The following is a 24807-nucleotide window of genomic DNA, read 5'->3' on the forward strand; positions in this document are numbered from 1 at the left end:
TTCATTTTTTTTTCATTCATTTATTTACTGAATAAAGATAGCATGTAAACTAATGAGGAGTTTAAATGTCAAATGTACAAAGACCAAAACAAAAATATCAAACTAGTGGGAAAGAAAACAGGCTACCAGAATGATAGAAAAGGTTGATAACTTAATAGTATTGAAATAGGTAACATTTCAAAGAGGAAGATGGACAAATCTCTATATAAATATGAAAGCAAAGCTTTAGTATAATAACTATGACAAAGGTTTAATGCTTAAACACTAACCTATATAAAGAGGTAGAATTCAGAGTAAAGGAGAACCATCTTAGACCATAATTAATGATGTCAGGGTAGGAGAAATGGATCATTGAGATAGCCTAAGACTTTTGTAGTGGGTATACTCATCTGTAACACACTACCAGGACAGTCTCAGGGAAGAGTAGCAAAACCTTATAGAACCACACAAGTATCTAAAGTCAAAGGAAAATCGTTAATTCAAGTTCAAATATAAAGCAAACTGCTCTTATCAACATCCAAAGACATAAACAGATATCCTCAGAGTTATCCTCATTCATATCTGAGTGGTAAATCATGGCTTTTCTTGAAACAAAAAGAAAATCAGAGATGGCCCCTAAAAGTCTGTGTGGGACCCAGACAGGAACTGAAGGTATACATAGTTTTACATATGTATACCATACATAATTTTACATAGACTGCAGATTGGAATGTAAATTCTAGAAGCATTTTGGTTGTATCAGATTATTATCATGGCAGGCCTGGGTTCACTGTACTAGGCCTCATGTCAAATAATAATGATAATTCCTCATCCTTAAAGCCCTTTGCCTCTTCAAAGTCATGATAAATACATGTTCATTTTATAACTACATGAGAATCAAGCAGAGCTGGAGGAGGATATTCCAATCCAGTAGGACAAGAAAAATGTATTACTGATGACAAAATATTATTTATATTAGATTATTATAAGAGAACATGAACTGTGTCTGGTTAGTAGAGTGGTTTCCATATGGTGGTGACTGGAATGCTCCATTTTTGCCTATTATAAGTGACCACCAAAATTGAATGCTTGAGGTTGGAAATGTCACACTTTGTGATTCCTTACCCAAGAACCTTCCAGCCCTCTTGGATATTTCCTGTGAGACTGCTCATTAAGAACCATTCTGGAAGTTTTCAGGCAAGGCCCACTGCCTCATTCACTGGGCTTTTCAGTGTTGAACTCATTCTTACCTTGATCCTTATTCTCTCATGCTAACAAGCTTCCCTTTTTCATAATGAAGATTCTTAGGAAATAACCCTGCACCAAACCTTAGCTTAGGACTTAATTTTTTTACTCTACAGTGAGGCAGACAGCTCTAGTCATCAGAGAATGTCTAGTGTGAATAGTTTATCAAAACTACCCCACAGATTCTTCCTCATACTTTCTCTTTACTCTTACCTCGAAATACAGATTAAATAAAGACTACACATGTTTAGAATTCTGAAATCTATTAAAAGCAAAAGCTGAAGTGAATGAAAAAAACAAAAACAAAAACAAAAACAAGAACAGTCCCCGCTCCTGTAAATATGCCCTAGACTATGAGCTGCACAGAGGCAAGGGCCTTGACTATTTCCATTCACCATAAAATTCCCTTGAGTGGCACAAAGGTCAAAATGCATCTAAAATTTAAAAATGAAAACCCATTTGAAGAAATGTTCTACTTATTTATAACAAAATAAATGAAATATATTTAACTACCCTACAAATATTAATAGAACTATTACCTTCTAAAGTCAAATGAATTGGAAAAACATATTTCAATAACAATTTTAGTTAGGAAAAATATCTCAAAAAACAGAAGAGAATTTCATAACAAATTGATGATTAAGGCCTCACTTCCTTCAGGTTTTTTAGTTGAAACAAAAAGAAAAATTTATTGAGAAATTTAAAGATACACAAAATTATTTGTAATATATGTTGTGATATATGCCCTAGACCACGTGGCCATCCTTACACCCTGTAACATACGTCGTTTGTCTTTCCAGGCCCTTATGGTTCAATGATGCAACCTCCAAATCCCATATGACTTGTCCTCTCTAGCCTTGCTCCCCATCTGCCTCCACCCCAGCCCCACTTGTCCCTCAATGCTTCTAGCAAGCCCTACCTCAGGGCCTGGGTATTCACTATCCCCTCTACTCAAAACATTTTGCCCCCAGATATTCGCATGGCTCACTACCCTCCTTTCTTTCCCTCACAAGGCCTTCCCTGACCTTGCCATCTAGAACAAATAGTTCCCTTCACTCCATCCTCTCACTGTATGCTTCTCTCCAGAGTACTCAGTGTATTTAATTGTAAGTGTTCATGTCTTCATTTGTCTAGCTGGCCTATTCGCTCTCGCAGGACAGCAGGTTATTGGGTTTTTTTGTGACTTTTTTCCCCTCATGCTTCCTACCACTTGGAAGAGTCCCTGCCACATAGCAGTTGCTCCAGAAATATTACCTGAATGAATGGCAGTAAACCTGAAGTTTGGCCATGTAATTCCTCAAGGACCTTATTATACAATTAATAACTTTAAATATAAAGTATATAAAATTTTTAAAATCTCAATGAAGGAGCCAGAGTTTCCTAGATAAAAATGTTGCCTTGGAACAAAAGATTGGTATGGCAAAATAACCATATGTGGGAAAAGATAACCAGAGACCAGAGGAACACTTCCTCTAACGTTTGCTTTCAGGGACATAAAGAGACTCAAAATACCAGTAGGCTGAAAATGTCTAAGACCATAGAAGCAGCTGCACTATTTTCCTCAGGACTTTGAACAACAAGAAAAAGTCATAATTAATGAGAACAACAATAAAACATTACTTTCCATCATGAATCGGTCTTTCTTAGTTAGCAGAAAACCAGGAAAGCTGGCATTTACATAGCAGCTAGGACTCAAGGCAAATCTGTTTTACCAGAGCCACAATAAGAGTAAAGCAAGTGTGGAATCAGAAGAATTGCAGGTCAGTAGGCAGGAGGGGCTTCTTCGGAGGAATCTAGAGAGTGTGCATCCCTGTTTTAGAAGCAGCAGGGCATCGTGTCCCAATTATAGGAAATACAGAGGTGAAAAGAAACATCTGTGTCCCCCTCACCCACCTTACAAAATAGATGCAATAGGGATGGAGAGAGACATGGCTGAAATGTGTGTGCAGCCAGGTGGGGGACAGGGACTTAAAGGAGGTGAGGAGACAAGGACAAATCAAAGAAGGGATCAGGGAGGAGATGGTCTAAATAAGCAGTGCAGATGGGGAGATGGGAAGCATTCTAATGGCGGGCCAGCAGGAGTAGAGAAAGGGAAGATGCACATATTTGGGTTAGAGAAAGAAAAGGACAGGAAACAAGTAGGCATTAATTTTGTAAACACCAGGAGAGGCCTTTCTGGAACTGAAAGGCAGGTCAGTAGTCTATTTAGCAGGTACCTAGGAGGCAAGAAGGTTGCAGAACACAGGAGCAGCATCATTTCCATCAGAGCTTCTTGCCATGCACAGCAGTCCCTGTCTCAGATCTATTTGCTCCCAGCGCAGCCAAGGCCCAGCTCAGAAACTCTTCTTATTCCTCACATTTATAAACCTCATCTTATACAATTTTTACTTTTCTGCTGTACTTATATTTTTGTTCAAAACCTTTTATATTTACAAATTGGGGCATCAAATAATCATAAGGTTATTACTTCACTGAAGTAATAAACTCCTGACAGACTAAACAAATGAGACATTTTTGCTCAATGTAAATTAATAGGTAGGTTCCATTAAGTTTTTGAAATCCTCTAAGGAGATTAAGGACTCCCATAGGGGATCAGAACTTTCATCACACAGAATAAAGGAACAACCCTTAAATGCACCATGTTCTGTAACACATCTGATGAGTCATTGCAGCGCCATACTGTAGGGACTAGAGTTTTCCATATGTCATCCTTAATGCTTACTACCAAAATAGGGTATGAAAAGATTTGTCGAATGAATGAATAACATTAATTTTTTTCATAAGTTAACATTTTTACCCATAAAGGCAAACTGAAAATTTTGCTAATGACAGTAAGAAAGATATATGGTACTCTACTCTTGGAGTTCCCTGACATTTTTGCTTTCTTGGAGAGCACAGTTCCTGCTGTGGAAGGTCAACCACACTATAATGCCTTACCAAATCTTATAACTCTTCCCATTTACTAACACCAAAAGGAAGCTAAGCTGTCCCATTGAAAATCTTCATTTCTGAATGGGCTTTTTCATCAACTTTAGCAATGAAACCTCAATCACAATTCTTTGCCATATCCTGTATCCTCCAAGAATATCTGATCCCATTCCTTAAAACTTCTCTTCATTTCTCATTTAAGAAAGGCCACAACTTAAAAAAAAAGAAAGAAAAATAAAGAAAAAAGAAAACAATTAAACTAAGTCTCTTGGCTTAGCAGAAAATTTTAATTTAAAAATACTTTGCAACTTCAGTTATTGCAAATCAGCGATATCAGGCATCTTTTTCTTTTCTAGTTTACAGAGTTGTATCAGCTGGTGATAAACACAGAAAGATCTGTCATGATTTTTATATGAGAAAATAGAATCAGAATTATCCAATTTTTCAGGAGCAAAAGTTGCAGAGGTTCTTTACAGATAAGTAGAAATAACCAGCAATCTTATTTCATGAAATTAATTACATTGGGATGCTTAACCAAGGTCCACAACGTCTATGGATAAAATTCAAGGAGGCACATACTAATTTGGATAAGAAAAATATGCACTTTCATTTTTACCAAATTCTATCTGAAATTTAGAATTTCTTTCAATTTTGAATATAAGCAAAAATCCTTGGTAGTAATAGCACCAAATATGACTTCTCCACCAATGGATACCATAGATATTTCTATACTACAACAAAGTTGCTACAAAAGTCTAAAGTATCGCTTGTGTCCATTACTGCTTTGAAGTCACAAGTGATGACTTCCGGTTTCGTTATATATCACATCACAAGCCTGGCTTTTAAATATTATATTAATATGTGAATATAATTATTTTCCCTTGTAATCCTAAGTATTTTGCTTCTTATACTTTTCAAAAACATTACTCTGAGAGTATCTATAGGCCTCACCAGACTACTGAAGGATTCATGGCATAAGAAAGGTCAAGAATGTCTGTGGTATATCCAATAGTAGTAACAGGGTATCAATATTTCAGAATGTGGTTAAAGAATAAAAGCTCCAGGAGAATTCCTGGGTGGCTCAGCGGCTTGGAGCCTGCCTTTGGCCCAGGGCGTGACCCTGGAACCTGGGATCGAGTCCCACGTCGGGCTCCCTGCATGGAGCCTGCTTCTCCCTCTGCCTGTGTCTTTGCCTCTGTGTGTGTGTGTGTGTGTGTGTGTCTCATGAATAAATAAAATTAAAAAAAATAATAATAAAAGTTCCATCTAAGAGAGATTCTATGTTAGGCCAGAAAACAAATTTAAGAGGACTGAAATCATATCAAACATCTTGTCTGACCACAAAGGAATAAAATTAGAAGTTAATTACACAAAGAAAACTGAAAAATGGGGATCCCTGGGTGGCGCAGCGGTTTGGCGCCTGCCTTTGGCCCTGGGCGCGATCCTGGAGACCCAGGATCGAATCCCATGTCGGGCTCGGTGCGTGGAGCCTGCTTCTCCCTCTGCCTATGTCTCTGCCTCTCTCTCTCTCTCTCTGTGACTATCATAAAAAAACAAAACAAAACAAAAAAAAAAACTGAAAAATGTAGCAAATCAATAACATGCTACTGAATAACCAATAGGTAAAAGGGGAAATCAAAAGAGAAACAAATAAATAAATAAATACCCTGAGACAAACAAAAATGGAAATGTAACATACCAAAGTTTATGAGATGCAGCAAAAACAGTTCTAAAAGGTAAGTTCATAGTGATAAATGCTTATCTCAAGAAAGATGAAAAGTTTCAAATAAACAACCTAAATTCAGCTTCAAGGAACTAGAAAAAGAAGAGCAAACAAAAGAAAAAGTAAAGAAAGGAAATAAAGATTAGAATAGAAATAAATGTGAGACTGAAAAGATAAGACAATATTAAAGATTAATGAAACTTAGGGCTGGTTCTTTGTTAAAGATAAACAAAATGACAAAGATAAACGAAATGACAAACCTTTACCAAGAAAAAAAGAGAGGTTTCAAACAAATAAAATAAAAAATGAAAGAGATATTACAACTGAAATCACAGAAATGAAAAAGAACTGTAAGAGACTACTATGACCAATTAAACACCCACAAAATCAATAATTTAGAAGAAATGAATAAATTCCTAGAAACATACAACCCAATACAACTGAATCGTGAACAGAAAATCTGAATAGGCCAATTATAGAAAGGAAATTGAATCAGTAATCAAAAACTTCTTAAAACACAAAAGTCCAATACCAGATGGCTTTACTGGTTAATTCTGCCAAACATTCAAAGAAGAACACCAATACTTCTCAAATTCTTCCAAAAACTAGAAGTGGGGAAAACTTTTCCAAATACATTTTATGAGGTCAGCATTACCCTGATACCAAAACCAGACAATGATGCCACATAATAAATAAAATAAAATAAAATAAAATAAAATAAAATAAAATAAAATAAAATAAAATAAATAAAATAATGCCAATATCACTGATGAACACAGATGCAAAAAATCTCAACAAAATACTAGCAAACTGAATTTTAATGATCATTAAAAAAGTTATACACCTTGATCAAATGGGATTTATTCATGAGATGCAGAGACACAAGGATAGCTTAATAGTAGCATATCAGTGTGACACATGAAACTAATAAAATGCAGAAAAAAATCATCACGATCATCTCAAAAGATGCAGAGAAAGCAATTGCCAAATTCAACACCCATTTATGATAAAAATTCAACAAAGCAAGTAAAGAGGAAACATATTTCAACATGATAAAGTCCATAAATAACAAGCCCACACCTAAAATCATACTCAGTAATGAAAGGCTGAAAGCTTTTCTTCTAATATCAGGGATAAAAAGGATGCCCATTTTTACCACTTTTATACAACATAATATTGAAAGTCCTAGTCAGAAGAGTTAGGCAAGAAAAAAAAAAAAAAGGTCATCCAAATTGGAAAGGAAAAAGTAAAACTATCACTATTTGTAAATGATATGATATTATATATAGAAAAGACTCCATCAAAAAAAAAACCTGTTAGAACTAATAAATTTAGTAACAATGGAGGATACAAAATCAATACACAAAATCTATTGTGTTTCTGTACATTAATAACATTCTATTAATTAAGAAAACAATGCCATTTAAAATTGCATCAAAGAGAAGAAAAAAAAAACCCTAGAAATAAATTTAACCAAGGATGTGAAAGACCTATATATTGAAAACTACTAGTCATTGATAAAAGAAATTGAAGAAGACACAAATAATGGAAAGATATTCCACATTCATGGATTAGAAGATTGTTAAAATGTCCATATTACCCAAAGCAATATACAAATCTAATGCAGTCAAAATTACATTGGTACTTTCCACAGAAATAAAACAAATAATCCTAAAATCTGTATGGAATCACAAAACACCCCCTAATAACCAAAACTGGAGGCATCATACTTCCTGATTTCAAGCTAGACTATAAAGCTATAGCAATCAAAATGGTATAGTATTGGCATAAAAACAGACACATAGATCAGATGAACAGAGACCGCTGAAATAAATCAACACACACATAGTCGATTAATTTATGATAAAGGATCCAAGAGTATCCAATGGCAAAAGGACAGTCTCTCCAATAAATAGTATTGGGAAAACTGGACAGCCACAGGCAAAAGAATTAAACTGGACCACTGTCTTCCACCAAACACAAAAATTTACTCAAAATGGATTAAAGACTTTAACGCAAGACCTGAAGCCATAAAACTCCTAGAAGAAAACACAGGCGGTCAGGTCCTTGACATTGGTGTTGGTGATGATTTTTTGGATTTCACACCAAAGGCAAAGGCTACAAGAGCAAAAATAAACAAATGGGACTACATTAAATTAAAAAGCTTCTGCACAGAGAAGGCAACCATCAACAAAATGGAAAGGCATCCTACTGAATGGGAGAAAATATTTGTAAATCACGTATCTGGTAAGGGGCTAATGGCCAAAGCACATAAAGCACTCATACAACTTAACAGCAAAACAAAACCAAAAAACAAAAAACGCAGCAACAACAAAACCCAAACCCAATCAGTCTGATTTAAAAACGGACAGAAGATTTGAATAGACATTTTTCCCAAGAAGACATAGGATGGCCAGCAGATAGATGAAAAAGTGCTCAACATCATTAATCATCAGGGAAATGCAAATCAAAACCACAATGAGATATCACCTCACACCTATCAGAATAGCTATTATCAAAATGTCATGAGAAAACAAGTATTGGTGAGGATGTGGAGAACAGGGGACCCTTGTGCTTTGCTGGTGGGAATACAGGAGTGCACTGGTGCAGCCACTATGGAAAACAGCATGGAGTTTCCTCAGAAGGTTAAAAATAGAACTACTATATGATCTAGCAATTCCTAAGGAACTGAGAACACTAACTGTAAATGATAGCTGCATTCTCATGTTCATTGCTGCATTATTTATTGTAGCCAAGATATTGAAGCAGCCCAAATGTCCACTGCGGGCTGAAGGGATAAAGCAGATGTGGCATAAATATGTATTTTCATCTATCTATCTATATATAGATATATGTATATATGCACATACATACACATACATATATATGTATATATATATACATATATATACATACATACACACACCATGGAATATTTGTAATAGGAAATAAAGAAGGACATTTTGCCATTTGCAAAAACACGTAAGAACCTTGAGGGCACTATTTTAAGTGAAAAAGGTCAGACAGAGAAAAACAACTATGTATGATTTTAGCTATATGTGGAATCTAGAAAAGGAATGGAGAAAATATGCTCATAGATACAGAGTTGCCAGAAAGAAGGGAATGGAGGTGGTAGACAGTAGGTGAAGTGAGTGAAGGTGGTCAAAAGGTACAAACTGGTAGTTGTAGAGTAATTAAGTCATTGGTGATGTGTACTATGGTGACTGTATTTAATACTGTATCGTATTACTTGCAAACTGCTAAGAGAGTAGATCTTAAAAGTTATCAGAAAGTTTTGTAACTGTGTATAATGGGTGTTAACTTGCCTTACTGTGGTGATCATTTAATGATACATAAATAATTATGTACACCTGACAATAAGATAATATTATATATCAGTTATACCTTAATAATACAATAAAACTCCAGTGATATACAGTTTCACACTCCCTAGTATGTCCAAAATAAAAAAGACTGACTACAGCAAGTGTTGAGTAGGATGTAGAACAATTAGAGCTGGTGAGAATGTGAAATGGTGCAGCCGCTTCAGAAAACAGTGTGGCAGTGCCTCAAAATGTTACATGTTGTATGCAAATGATTCTATTCCTAGGTACATGTCCAAGAGAAATGAAAATATAATATGTGAAAGAAGCCAGTCACAAAGGCCACATGTTATGATTCCATATACGTGGAATCCTATTCCACTTCCAGAATAGGTTAATGCATATATACAGGAAGTAAATTAGTGGCTGTGGGGGTGCGATGGGAAGATGGCAAGTGATTGCTAATGGGTACCGAGTTTCTTTTGGGGATGATAAACATATTCTGGAATTAGTAGGTGGAGATGATTGTGCAAAACCACCAAGTTGCTGGTAAAATTTAAAAGGGTGAATTTTATGATATGTAAATTTTATTTAATGAACTATTATTGGAAAAAAATAAAGTAACCCCAAATTGCGCTTTCTTGGCTTTAAAAGATTGGAGATGAAACATATTTTTATCCTCTTTTATGTCATGGCTGCAGTGTGAGTTTTACTCACAGGCCTAGATGACATGTGTGTAGTGGTCTTGAGTCCGGTCTGTGGTCAGCTGTCCCCCAAGTTCCCTAAATAACCTGTGCATAGACAAGGCTGCAGCTTGTGCTCAGGCGACCCTCGGGACTAGCAGCAATGTGGGCCAGTAACCTCCTCACCCCAGAGTGGGGGTTTTTCCAGATGAAGATTGAGGTCATTCACCAGGCAGTAGGGAAGCATCTTTGCATTGTGCCCAGCTATATTTGGCCTGTAAATAACTCAGTGACAAAAATTTTCAGACTTACTATTTTAGGACATTTTAATATTAGGTTAACTTTTTTATTATATTTAGAAATAATTTAAGAAAAACATATCAGTCAAATTTATTTTTAAGGAATATGTTAAGAAACTACAAAATACTGAATTGTTCCTTGACACTGTCTTTTTGGAAATTATTCAGTTCTATACATTAGCATTTTACTGTATTCAATGTGTCTCATAATTAAAAGATTACATAGGTTAAAAATGGCAAATAAAACAATCTTTTAAAGAATCAACTGTGTCTAAAGCACATGTTCTTAAACTGCTCCATGAGTAAAAGTCAAGTGGGGCTCACTATAAATGTGGATTTCCTGGAGTTCAACCCCCAAGAGATTGGTTCATTCTGAATTTTTAGAAACCCTTGAGATGATCCTTAGGAGCAAGGCTTGCACTTTGAGAAACACTGCCTTACAGACTTCAGCTTAGAATCGTTCTTTATTTTGCCACAGATAATTAATAGGTATTTCTTAAGATATTTTTCAGCCATTTGATGTTAGAAATAGAGGACATTCACACTCTTATTCTGCTATTAGAAAATAATATTTTGTCACAAACATAACATTTCCAAGTCTGTGAAATGGTAAAATGTGTCTGTTACCACCATCAGTGTCTCTGGGGCTGTTATCCACTAACGTGGTACTGTCTCCACCTGCTATTTCCAGATTTCTTTTGATCTGGCTGAGTATACTGCGGATGTTGATGGAGTTGGCACTTTACGGCTTCTGGATGCAGTGAAGACCTGTGGCCTTATCAACTCTGTGAAGTTCTACCAAGCCTCAACAAGTGAACTCTACGGGAAAGTTCAAGAAATACCCCAGAAGGAGACTACCCCGTTCTATCCTCGGTCACCGTACGGTGAGAATGCACGGGTCCAGCCTTGAGCATGCACCATGTTCTGTTGGCATGAGGCACGCGTGTGCTTCTGCCTGAATTCCATTCCTGTCTCTCATCTGAAGTCATTTGAGTGTGAGAGTAAGAGCAGACCACGATGACTAGATCTTGGGAAGCCTGACTCTATATACTGCTCACTCTCCGTATTTGCTGCCACTGCCTCCAGGGTGAAATTACCACTTCACTTCAGTGATCCAGGTTTATCCAGCCCTTCCATACAGAACACTTAGAAAGCAAAATTAGACCCACATGATTTTTTTTTTTTTTTTTTACTTAACTGTTAATGAGATTTGCTGAAATGATAGGTTTCATTTTTTTATTTTCCCAATGGAAGTTTCCTTGGGTTCAAATATTTTTAAAAAAGGAAGTTATTACAACTTATGTATTTGTAAAAAGAGTATTCATGAAAGATTTCAGTGGCCAAACTTCTAAGCCTCTAGAATCTTAAGATTTCATACATTTTTTTTTTCACTTTCTAATTCCTTAAAACTAGGATAAAAGAAATAAGACCTTAGGTCAACTTGATATATTGCACACACTATCATCAAATCATATAGATTATGGAAGACAGAACGGTAGGTATAACAAAAGTAAAAAAATTCTTAAATATTTTCCTGTGCACATGATTAACTGGCAAAGGAACCTTTATTTTGTCTTTTGCTTTGACTCATATTTTTTCTATCTTAATATGTTACAAATTATAATTTTTGCAAGTTGCTACTTCTCTAGCATGGGTGAAAATCACTGTCTTTTATAAAAAGACACCATCTTTTATAATAATCACTGTCTTTTATTTTGCTTTTAAAAAATTATTCTAACAGGAGCAGCAAAACTCTACGCCTATTGGATTGTGGTGAATTTCCGGGAGGCCTATAATCTCTTTGCAGTGAATGGCATTCTCTTCAATCATGAGAGTCCTAGAAGAGGTCAGTAAAAATGTTGATGGACAAGAGAATTTCAGACTTTAACAACAACTAAAACAGTTGTATGTTACATTCTGAATATATATTATACAGACTGGGGAAAACTTCACATCTATTTTTAACTATATTTGACCCTCGAACAACAAGGGTTTGAACTGCACAGGTTTACTTATACACAGATTTTTTTATAGTACTGTGCTATAAATATATTTTCTCTTATGATTTTCTTAATATTTTCTTTTTTCTGGCTAAGTTTATTGTAAGAATACAGTATATAATACATATAACGTATAAAATACATGTTAATCAGCTGTTTATGTTACCAGTAAGACTATTAGTCAACAGTCAAGACTAACAGTCAACTATTAGTCAACAGGCTATTAGTAGTTAAATTTGGGGGAGTCAGAAGTTACATGCATATTTTCTACTGCATGAAGGGTCCCCATCCATTACCCAACCAAATTGTTCAAGGGTCAACTGTATTGTGAATGTCAGAAGTGGTAAATGAAGAAATGTAAATCCATACTTAGTATGTTTGCTAGGGTTTTTTTATTCAACATGAAAACTAAACACTGTTTTTATTTTATCACTTTTATTGGTAGGTCTTATCAAGCACATTTTCAACCTAAATATTAGGAAGTTTTAAAATGAATGTAAAAGAAGAAGTAGTAAACTAATGCTTGTTTCTGGAAATCACTCTTACTTGTATAGGCTCAACTTGTAGAATCTGTTTTTCTACTTTGAGTCCATTAGATATTCACTAACTTTTTTTTATATTCTATTTAAATAGGCATCCAGAAATTACCGTGCTTACAGAGTATGTGGTAAAATAAATTTGAAGTCAGTGCTTATATTTAAAGTCATTATCACTTTTTTTTTTTCAGAAAACCATATTTTGTTTGTATTGGCTTATTTGCTTTTCATGGTTGCTGCTGAAACTGTTAGCAACATGCTAGCTTTTCCGTTCCAAATATTAGATTTTAAATAAGAAAATGTGTACTCATCATTATTTCTGATTTGCTGAAGCATGAGAAATCTTTACAAAATATGTGTATTCTTCACAAAGTGAAAATTATCTGTACAATCTAAGAAGTTTTATGAAATTTCACTATCATTTAGCCTTTTAGCTTGAGAATCAATAGGAAGTCTAATGTTATGAGTTGTTTCATGTCCAACGACTAGTAATGCTTATAACTTTTTCAGTGAAATTTTATGTGACTATATAGCTACATAATTAACCTATAAATCATGAGGAAAGAGTAAAGTGACAGATTTATAAAGGTATCTTTAATGTCAATACATTTTTATTTTAAAAGAGCATAAGTTAAAAATTCCCACGATACTCTGTTAAAGCATAAGAACCCAGTCTGTCATGCTTGTTGCCCTGAAAGAAAACAACTTAACAAGCAGCCAGAAAGATATCTTTAATTAAATTTTGTGGCTCTAGGTGTCCTTAGTAGAGGGAAAAGGAAAAGGAAGATCTTAGCTCTCCTTGCCCACAGCATTTGGTATGCAGGATGCTCAAGGCACCTTCAGTAAATGATAGTCTCTGCCTCTTTCCTTGTAAACATTTTTATACACATCGTTTGGGTTTCTGTGCTTTTCCCATACTTTTCTACCTGCAAAACAAAATAAGTGAAAGTCAATTGTTTTGGATCATGTTAGGTTAGGGAAAAGCATTCTTAGTTGCAGAATGAAGAGATACATTTAAAATATGATCTTCCCTCAAAAAAAGAAAATCCTGTATTTGCATATGTTGTAATGAGAACTAGTTTTTGTCTTTGTCAGTGCTAAACACTTCTTAAAAAAATTATTCTAAACTTAATACTTCTTTCTTCCCTCTCACCTCCTCTTAGTGATTGCCAAGTCTGTCCTCAGGCCCACTAAAACTCCTTCAGAAACATTCCCAGTGTCTTTATCTTAAACATACAGACAGGGTTATTCTATACGTAATATTCTACGTTGAGGGCTTTTGTTAAATGTTGTTAAAAACTTGACCTTGTAGCATATACCATTCTGTTTTCTTTTGTTATATATCTGAAAATTAGTATCTCATTTTTTATTTCATTTAATATCAAATAATGAAAAATAATAGCATATGTGGAAATGATGTAATACTTATTTGTTAAGATATCTAATACTTTATACTTATAGCATTTTTTGAATGTTGAAAATAAATTTTCATATTAATTTAAACCTACAGTAATACTATTGTTTTGTCCCAGTTATTATTTTCCAAAGAGATTCTCTACCAGACTGAGAATTCCTTAATGGTAGGTCTATAATGTTTTTTTGAATATTCAGCTTATAAAACAGTGCCTATCTGCTAATAAACATTTAATAAATATTTTTAAATGAATGAATGAATATTTCATGTTTTATTAAAACTTTACTGACTTGAAAGCCAAACAGTATGAATTAGAGAACAGTAGGAGTTTATATAAAAGTTTTAAATACATATTGTTTTACTGGTTTCAAGCATAAGGGTATAGCTGAAGGCAAACTATTTTGAAGTAAAGATTCACATTGTTATACTTCAATAAACAAAATGCATTTCTAATGAATAAGCCTATATATCTATAATTGCTATTGTACTTTAAGTTAATTTATTTTCTTAACTAGGTTGAGCACTTATATATTAGTCCTCCTTTGTCTTGTTATCACAGTGAGCAAATGCTCTTTATAGATAGTACAGTGGAGGGACACCTGGGTGGCTCAGTGGTTGGGTGTCTGCCTTCCGCTCAGGGCGTGATCCCGGGGTCCTGGGATCAAGTCCCACATTGGGCTCCCCACAGGGGCCCTGCTTCTCCCTCTGCCTGTGTCTCTGCCTCTTTCTGTATCTCTCATGAATAAATAAATAAAATCTTATAAAAAAAAAAGTAGTGCAGTGGTAAACCTCAATCTAGTCCTAAGGTATATATTACAAATGCCCAGTTAGTAGAGCCCAAACGGATGCAGCCTTTTTTTAGGTTGTGTACTTTTTCTCTAATGAAAAATATTTGACAAGGTCTCTTTTGACTGCAGAAATAGCATTTCATGAGAATTTCTAACTTTAAAAAGTATGGAAGAAGTATTTTTCAATATAAAGGTATTCTAAACCAGAGGTTAGCAAAATAATGGCTCATGGGCCAAATCTAACCCACCAGCCTATTTTTGTAAATAAAATTTTATTGGAGCACAGCCATACCCATCTGTTTGTATATTGTCTATGGCTGCTTTCACAGTGGAATCCCTTGGCCTGCAAAGCCTAAAATATTTGCTGTCTGCTCTTTGACAAAACATTTGCTGGCCTTACCTATAGAATAATTAGTTATTCAACATCAAGAAACTTTCAATGGGGTTTAATATCTCTCCCAAGGTAGTAAGACAGTCTTATGCAAAGGATTTCCAATAAATATTAAAGTCAAGGAGAGGGCAGCCCTCGTGGCTCAGCAGTTTAGTGCTGCCTTCAGCCCAGGGCCTGATCCTGAAGACCTGAGATCGAGTCCCATGTCAGGCTCCCTGTATAGAGCCTGCTTCTCCCTCTGCCTGTGTCTCTGCCTCTCTCTGTGTGTCTCTCATGAATAAATAAATAAAATCTAAATAAAATAAAGTGAAAGAGAGTCAGTAGTTAACCCAACCTAAACAAAATTCCTGAAGTAATTGGGTCAGTTGGGGTTCTGTTGTGCTCTATTAAAGTACTGAGGTGTAGAACCAAATCAATAGAAGCTGGCTGAAGATCAGTAGCTCATTCATAACAGCACCGTTCCTCCTGAGTTTTATACTTTTTAATTACATTTTTGACTGAATTATATGTCTTTTCTCTATTCCAAATTCTTTGTGGTTTTCTTTTTTGTTAAAATTTATTTGAGAGAGAGCCCATGAGAGTAGGGAAAGGGGCAGAGGAAAAGGGAAGGGGAGAGGGAGAGCAGACTCCCTGCTGAGCATGGAGCCCAGGATGTGGGGCTTGATCTCACCACCCTGAGATCACCACCTGAGCCAAAACTAAGAGTTGGATGCTCAACCAACTGTGCCATCCAGGCACCCCCACATGATTTCCTTTTTAAGTATACTTATTTTGCTTTGTTATAAGATTAGGATCTCTCTAAAAATAGTTGGGATCACCTGTGTTTGACACAGAATTAACCACTGGAAATTATTGTTGTAGAGAATAAAGCCAGTAATCCAAACACTTGGGCTCTCTTTCCCTCAGTCATTCTTTCAGTTAATGCAAGATGGTTGATATGCTCATGCTTTAGGTTTGCTTTTTTATAGAATGGAGGCACTTGAGTAATATTTACTACAAATTAATAATGAATAGTAGTTAAAATTCTTGGCTTAATGTGTCCATAAAGGCATGAAAATGTGTGATACGTATCATGTTCCGTGAATACACATATAACAGTAAAGTGTAGTTGCTTTATGAATAAATTGCACAAAACTGCACATGTATCTGAAAAGCTTTTGCCTCTCATATTGTTTCTCCAAACTAGAAATTCTGTATCTCTTTCATTTACATATCTCTATAGCTCTATGCACATAAATACAGTGTTCTGTTTGCTGTAAATGTGGCAAATGTCGCTATAGTGACACCTTTCTTTTCAAAATAGAGATTTATATATTTTCTTTTTGGGAAATAAAGGCTGTATTTATTGTCTAGAGCTATTAAATTTTTGTGAGGAAAATGTCATGTATGGAAAATCTTCTAGCTTTTATTGCTAAGTGTTTTTGAAAGACTAACAACATTAGAGTTTCTTTTCAAATATATTGTTTATCAGTAAATCTCTTAAGTTTAACATTATTCTACAAACCAGAACATTTATTTATACAAGCCCATTTTTAAACAGTAATATTTCTAGTTTTGATTGTTTATTCATTTAGGGGTAAAATAACAGGGATTCCTACTATTCATCACCTGGATAATTAAACCATTTTGCTAATTATATTTTATTCTTATATTAGCAGACTACTTTAGCATGTCACAAATACAAATTTGCTGACCTTTAAAAAAATTATAACATTAACATATTACATTAAAATAATATATTGAAAAAAAACCTTCATATTTTGTATGATCTTCAAGAGTGAACAAAGAGAGGTATCCTTCCATCTAGTTTCAGAAGATTAGAAAGTTCAAATGATTAAACTTGATTTCCTACTTTAATGACTGTAGCCATCATGATTAAAAGTGAGACTATGTGAACCTACCTCATCACCATTAAATTACTAGCAATGAGTCACCTGCAGTAGTGATTGGCTTCATCCTTTGAATCCCTTTAGCCATGATTTAGAAATCATGGTCCATGTTGACAATACTATTTCTTCTGTTTTCTTCCCATTCTTTTTCTTCTTTTTTAAGTGATTAAAACTAGAACATTTACTCAGCTCTACTGAAAGTATTATTTTTTTCTCAATAGGTTTTCTCCTTTCTCCTTCCATGTTTGACCCCTAAGTAATGCTGTCTTCCACATGCAGTGTGTAGCTGTACTACCTTCTCTGTGATCCAGGAGCTATTCAGTTGCTGGACTCCTGTTTTCTTTAGAATTCCAAGAAAGCCTAATAAATAGCACATTTATGTGCTTACTTTATTTTGTATTTTTTTCATAATCAAGAACTTTTTATCATTTCCCGACTGAGGGAATCAAAATAGCTTGGCCATCATCATCGTCATTATCATCAAGCATTGTAACAATGAATACTGTATTCGTAGGTGTTTTGTTGCATTTGGCATTGTGAGCTAATACTCTAAAGGTACTTTTAAAGACATTTTGACTAACCTTGTTTAACCTAATAACCTCGTTTAACTTACAGATTTCTTTATTTGTATGTGAAAATTCATAACACTTATTTTTTTCTAATTCTTCAATTTAAAAGTCTATATAACCCATTAGGTAATATTCTTTCTTTTAAAGAGCTTTTAGGGAACAAACAGCTGATATCCACTTGTATATATTCTCCTCCAAAACCCTCAGAACTTATGAGATAGAAAGAAAGGAATTTAAAGATCATTCCATCCCATTTATTTCCTGAATGAAGAAACTGAAACACCATAAAGTTGAGTTGTCCAAGGTGACAAAACTAACATGTTGTCAACCCTAAAGCTAGAAATAATCCTGAAGAGAGGAATGACATAAACCTTATTCATATTTGCAGAAATAGCATGAATATGAACTGTGAATTGGAAGTGAGCAAATCAACCCCCATGGAGCAGAGCTGTACTTGTATTTTAGAATGAAGCAAGTGAAGAAGTTGGAAATTCATCTCAATTGCTCTTACTTTCTGTAAAAGATATTAATTTAATTAAAGGCAATAATTCTTTCAGATATGTAGCAGAATAATAAAAAAACATTAGTTTTATAATGTTAAAATATAAATATGATCAAAGCCAATGACTTGAGTATTACCAAGAAATTGGCAATGAAAGGAAATAGAACTAATGCAAAATATGTTAAAAATCATGAAAATAAGAAGATATAAAGTACTTTAGATATGCCTGTAATTAGCAATTTAAGACTACCGCAAATGGATGGTGTACTACTACTGTTTAGATATTCAGCCATTTTTAGATGATATAGCACATTCCTCTAAATATGGGCTTCATAAGAAATCATATATATCAGTCTAAACACAGTATTCACCTGACTGAGAGAATCTGACATTTTAAGGTTCATGAACTTGTGGTTTTGAGTTTTAGACTTGTTTGGTTTTTTGTTTTTCTTTTTTCTGCCAAGTGTTTTGCTTTTTAAAATGTCTAACCTTATTTATTACTATAAATTCATCTTCATATTTTTAAACTATAATTCCTATAAAATTAACTGATTAAGTCACAGTAAAATTTTAAATAATTTTCCCCTTCATTTTTTTCTGAAGATTGCTCTTTATTCATTGCTGGAAGATAGACTAATTCTCAAGGACCAAGGGTGAAGACATGAGAGTGGGGAGATCGTGATTTTGCCCCCTCAGAGAACTTGTGACAATGTCGGGAGGTGTTTTTGGTTGTCACAAGTGGAGATGAGGGTAGCAGCAGAGATGCCCTTAAACATCTTACAATACACAGGACAGTTCCAACATCAAAGAATTATCCAGCCTCAAAATGATAGTAGTGTTAAGGGTGAGAAAGCCTGCTCTAGAATTTTACCCTTCAATGTTAATCACAAATCTAGATAAATGTCATCTATAAGACTGGAATCTTCTCTTTTTTTACATATCACTTTTACTTTGCAGAAAATCCTTCATCGAGCTTTAGCGAGCATTTACCTAAACACAGGAGGAGAAAAAAACATCTAATTTAATAAGCAGCTCCATGTGAAACCATTTAGGCCTTAAGTATTCTGGTCTATGCCAGGTCAAACACCAGTCAGGGAAGCCCAGAGAACAGAGCTGTTATTGCAGGGCTCTCCTAATCATTTGGGGCTCAGTTCTTACTTTCTTGACCGAATGGTCTGCAGAACCACATCAAAGTAGGTCCATGACGACCTTCCTTCCACCTCCAAAATAAATGAGCATATTTATCTTTTGTTGTAAGTTATAACAAGAACAAAGCTTTCCTTTGGGAATAAGCTGTAGAGTCCGTGTTCTGGCTTTGATATAAAACAATAAGTAAAATAGATTTGAGATAATTTTTCAATGCATAGGATTACAGTAATATTAGTGTGAGATGTTCACTTTATTTGAAAACTTTCCTTTAAAATTATTTGAATTCATAGATATTTTAGTGCTTTAGGGGAATAATAGAATGCAGAATATAAATTAAATGACTGGAATTTGTTTTTATTTAATTTCAACATGCCAAAGCACTCATCTGTGTGTGTGTTTGGGGGGAGGGGGGCATGTATGTGTAAATAAAACAGTCTTTAAAAATTGCAAAGTTATTACTTGTCTGAGTAGCAGTTTAAATCATACAGTTACAGAAATATCATAAACAAGCGAACCAGTATCCAACAGCCCAATATTTTATTTGTATTTCTATCTATTAAAACTATTTTGTGGTTGTTTTAGATGAGCACCACAGCCTTAATGCATTGAAAAATAAATTTGGCCGCCCATTGCGAAATCAGTTGATGAAGTAATCTCACGCTCGAGTTCAGCAGAACATTAATGGGCTTTACACAATACCATTTTGTCTGTGTATAAATGGTTAGATTGTTGGCCACTCACCTTGGACCCACCGGATTCTAGGTGGCCTTTCCAGTTGGGCACAAAGTGACATCATCTGGCTCACTATTACATTTGTGGACTGTGATACTTCACAGATGACATCTGCTCTTGGAGATCACAGAGCTGTTTGCCAGTATTATTCTCTGTGGGGAGATGAGGTATAATTGCTTAAACATGAAAGACTTTTGAAGCAATAGTTGGGGTAATTGAGGTGGTTGTTACAAAGTCAAGTCCTTCCCACCTATGGAGGTGAGACTTCTGAGACTGTTAAATTGATTTTTTTAATGTTTTGTAATTTCTGTGACATTTACATTGGAAACCAAACTAACAATTGTCTGATCTCACGTGGTGCAACTGCCACAGTATACGCAGGCCGCGTACATGGTGGTTACGAGTGCCTTAATGCATCGAGAGCCAGGCCTGGCTGGAGTCTGCTGGGCTGTGCCACTTACTGAGACCTGTTTCCTCCGCTGTACTGCTAATAGCGCCTGCCTGATAGGGGGGTGCCCTGGGAGGATCAATGGGACCATACAGGCTACTTACCTTTGAGTCCGTTGTAAAGGTAAAATAGGAGAGCATATGTGAAAAAGATTAATGCAGCACCTAGTAGATTTTGAATATTTCTTTTTCCTTCCTCTTTTCTTCTCTCTTACTGTATTTTCAGTACTGAGCCTAGAGTATCTCTTTATTCCTCCCCTTCTAAGGTGAAAGACTGTGTTGGAGCCAAACCTGTTTGTGGGATTCTAGTGGCTATTGGCATAAAATTAAGACAGTGAGAAATATGAATCCCAGAGGGTCTGCCAATTAGAGATGGTTTTGAACCAAAAACAGAATATATTAGTGATGTTTACAGATGAATTAGTCACTGAGACATCCATGAACTGGAAAAAGAAAAAAAAATTTAAGTAGTATTGGAGAATTGCTGGAATCACAGGAAAGGCCGTTTTCAAATGAGATTCTGGTAGTTGAACCAGTGAGCATTTAAATTAGGGAGGTAAAAAAAATTATGAATATGGAAGGATTATGGTAAACATCAAACACCTATGAAAGACCCTTGGGAAAATTAATGAAGCCTTCAAGTATTTTTTAAAATGATTCATATATTTTTTATTAATGGTCCTGTGAGAATCTTACATAAAATACAAAATACTGTTTTTTGGAAAGAATTACAAACCAGGATGTTTTTTGTTTTTTACTTTTTGGCTATACTAAGAAAAAACACAAGTATAATTATAAATTTTATCAATTATAAGATAAAATAAATAAATAAAATAAATAAAAAATTATAAGATAAATTGTAATTCTTTCCAAAATATTTTGCCATTTCTCCCCAAATTTCATTTGAATCAAAGCTTTCTTTTTCACTATTTATTATGGAATTTTGTTTTCCCTTCTAACTAGTTCAGGCTCAGGTAAGGATATAGAAGTATTCAACTGCTTCTATCCATGTTCCATTACTTAGTGAATGAGTGACTTTTGGCAAGTTTCTCAGTCTTTCTGGGCCTCAGTTTTCTCATCCATAAAATGGGATGATAATAGTTTTCACTTAGGATTGTTGTGAGTATTAAAGGAAACAATGTAGGTGACGTTACTAGCATATTATTATTATTTCCACCGCTACTAGTAATGTTGCATCTGGAGAAGGAAGGTGAGTATGTACCACTTCACAACTTAAAATGTAATAATAATAAAAAGGCATAACAAAAAGAAAATTAATAAAACAATAGACAACTTGTCTTTCCTGAGCAAGTAAGGAAGTTAAACTTTCAAAACTTGGTAACTGGTAATTAAGGTAGACAAGATCTGATAAAGTAATCTACAGGAATATTGAACATTAAGTATTTGGTAAGAAGTTCTGAACTTCTGTTTATGGGATGTTTAATTCCCAGAGTTCATTTAAAGACTAAACTCTGAGCAGAGAAGATTCTTCTAGATAGAGGATTTAAAATCTATGTTAATTTCTTTTTTCTTTTTAAGATTTTGTTTATGTATTTATTCATGAGAGGCACAGAGAGAGAGAGGCAGAGACCCAGGCAGAGGGAGAAGCAGGCTCATGCAGGGAGCCCAATGTAGGACTGGATCCCAGGTCTCCAAGATCAAAGGAAGGTGCTAAACCGCTGAGCCACCCAGGGATCCCCCAGGGCTGCCTTCTATATTACTTTCTCTGCTCACCTTTGCAGAAGAAAGCTTATGCTATAAGAAAATACTGGCTGCAGGGGCACCTGGGTGGCTCCGTTGGTTAAGTGTCTGCCTTCAGCTCTGGTGGTGGTCCCAGGGCCTTAGGATCCAGCCCTGTGTGGGGCTCCCTGTTCAGAGGTGAGTCTGCTTCTCCCTCTCCCTCTGACCTTCCCCTTTGCTCCTGCACTCTCTCTCTCCCTCATATAAATAAATACAATCTTTAAAATCCTTAAAAAGTACTGTTTGCAAAGAAAAAGATCAGAGAAGAGCCGTGCAGTACTCCAGATCCAAAATCAGACTCTGGGAAGCTCAGGGGAGACTGAAACCTCCCATAAAAACCAGCTGATAGTGCTTCAGTGCTTAAAGACAGCATTGGGCCAGTGTATAAGGACATAATGATAAACCTGGGAACAAACCCAGCAGGGCAGAGCAGCCTGCAAGGGGCACAGTAAAGGGAATTTGCCTAGAACAGAAAGTTCCTTAGGTCAGGATCATTGTGTGTGTGTGTATTAGGGGGTGAGGAGGTATTGGACATTTTTACCAGAACCACGGAATATCGTTTATAGTTTTCTAGATACGTACAAATACACTGTAACAAGTGTAATCTAAATTTAGCCTGAACTAAAGATCAAGAGTGAGATTGGCAGCCCCTCCAAGCTGAGACCCATAACTAGGTCTGAGAAAGGAGATATGATACAAAGAGAGGGCAGAAAAGTCTTTTTTTGTTTTTTTAAACAAAGAAATTTGTGACACTGGAGACCTAAGAATGCCAGAGATGCTCCTTTGGGGATCAGATTACGAACTGAGGCCATGAGGTAGGAAGGGGGTGTCTCCCTCACTTCCGTGGGAAGCCCAGCTTGTTGAGGGAGATGTATTACCCCGTGGAACCTCAGGACCTGTGCAGCTCTGAGCTCTCAGAGGATCAGGAACCCATCCATGTAGCAGCTTGAGTTCTCAGGGGGATGCTGGTGACTGGCTCCTCCCTAAGTTAAATGCCAAGAGGGTGAGAACGTTAGACAACTGGTTTTGAGAATCTTTGAAATACCCCAGGCACTCCTAGAATTGTGGGGGATTCAGCAGGTAGGGGTACTGACTCAGCAAGCGTTGAACCCCAATACTGTTCTGACCTTCTTTATAGTTACAGGCTCTTGAAATCCTGGGACATGCAGTTACCAAAACACACTTGATAATAAATTGTACTTTGATCTTATCAGCGTCTGGGGCTGAACCATTCTCAACAAATCCTTTTGCCATCTTCATACACTACTGGCTTAATGAGCACTTCCAGTTATTGTTCTATTGACATTCCTGCTCTGGACAGACCCTAATGATGAGTAGAGTAAAAATTCCTGGAGTAAGCAGAATTTATGTTAAAGAAGGCTTATTTCTGTCAGAATAGGCAGGTCATTATAATAAAACTTTTAAAAGTCTTAGTATGTTTAAGATTTCTTGAAAGGCGCTAAAGCAGGATGTACATGAGGATAAGTAGCCCATAATGGGATGCAATTAAGGAAGTGAAAATACAATCTGATCACAAAGAGACACTTCCTGGCCATGAAAAAGGTAGGCATGTGGCATAACTTTATCAATGGAATAGGGGAAGCCCCCGTGCCGCAAGATGTTAAAGAAGGCTGGGTTGAAGTACACAGGAAATGTCTCAACCCTAACCCAGGTGCCTCTTAAAATCCTAACAATGAATTTGTACAAAAGAAGCAAAACCATTTTTTAAAGAAGAGGAAGGAGTTTCTCAGAGGAGCACTGATTAATTTTATTGGAAGAAGACAAAATGAATATTGTTAAGACCTTTAGTACTAATAAATACTCATGTAGACAGCCATTGGACTGCATATTCTCAGAAGCCTATAAATATTTAATGTGAAGTGCTAGGCATTTGGGGATGTTTCCTTAACCTTCAAACAAAGGGAAATATTTCTTATAGGTAGTAAATAAAAGGCAGTGGAATGAAAATATTCTAAAAAATGAGTATATTCTTCAATGGCCAGCACTAAAATAAGCTAACATACAATATATGAAAAAAGTGACATGCATACCTCTCTTTGACAAATAGAACTTTGTAGACACATTGAATACTACTGAGCTAATTACAGTTGATGGTTATGAAAATGAATTTGGAGGTGAGTATTGCAGGAGTGGAGTGCTCCGCAGGAGCTGTGCTTCTGGATTTGGCACCTCTATCAGGAGAAGGGCTTCTGGGGGTGGCTCCTGTTCACTTTGAAGCCTTACCCGGTTAGCATCCAAGGTGGCTGCACCGCCTCACACCCCTTTCCTCCACCTGATGGGATGAACACTCTCCGTGGCCACTTCCCGCAAGGTGGATACTAGCTTGATGTTTTTAGCATATTCCTTTTTGCCTTGACTGGATTCAAAGTGCTTATACAACCAAAATTTTTAAGCACAAGCCATTCTTGAGAACTACAGAGGGCTCCTGAGCTAATAGCTTGCATTTTCA

At 35.6% G+C, this 24807-nt stretch overlaps 1 protein-coding gene across 1 annotated transcript in view; it reads left to right on the forward strand.

Moving 5' to 3' along the window:
- The window catches only part of GMDS (GDP-mannose 4,6-dehydratase), a 574889-nt gene that overhangs the window by 255131 nt on the left and 294951 nt on the right, over nt 1-24807 (forward strand). Inside the window, exons 5-6 of the mRNA XM_072814020.1 lie at nt 10872-11064; nt 11922-12026. Coding sequence (XP_072670121.1) covers nt 10872-11064; nt 11922-12026 — 298 coding nt within the window. The remainder of the gene's footprint in view (nt 1-10871; nt 11065-11921; nt 12027-24807) is intronic.

Source organism: Canis lupus, chromosome 37, assembly GCF_048164855.1.
Source record: "Canis lupus baileyi chromosome 37, mCanLup2.hap1, whole genome shotgun sequence".
NCBI lineage: Eukaryota > Metazoa > Chordata > Mammalia > Carnivora > Canidae > Canis > Canis lupus.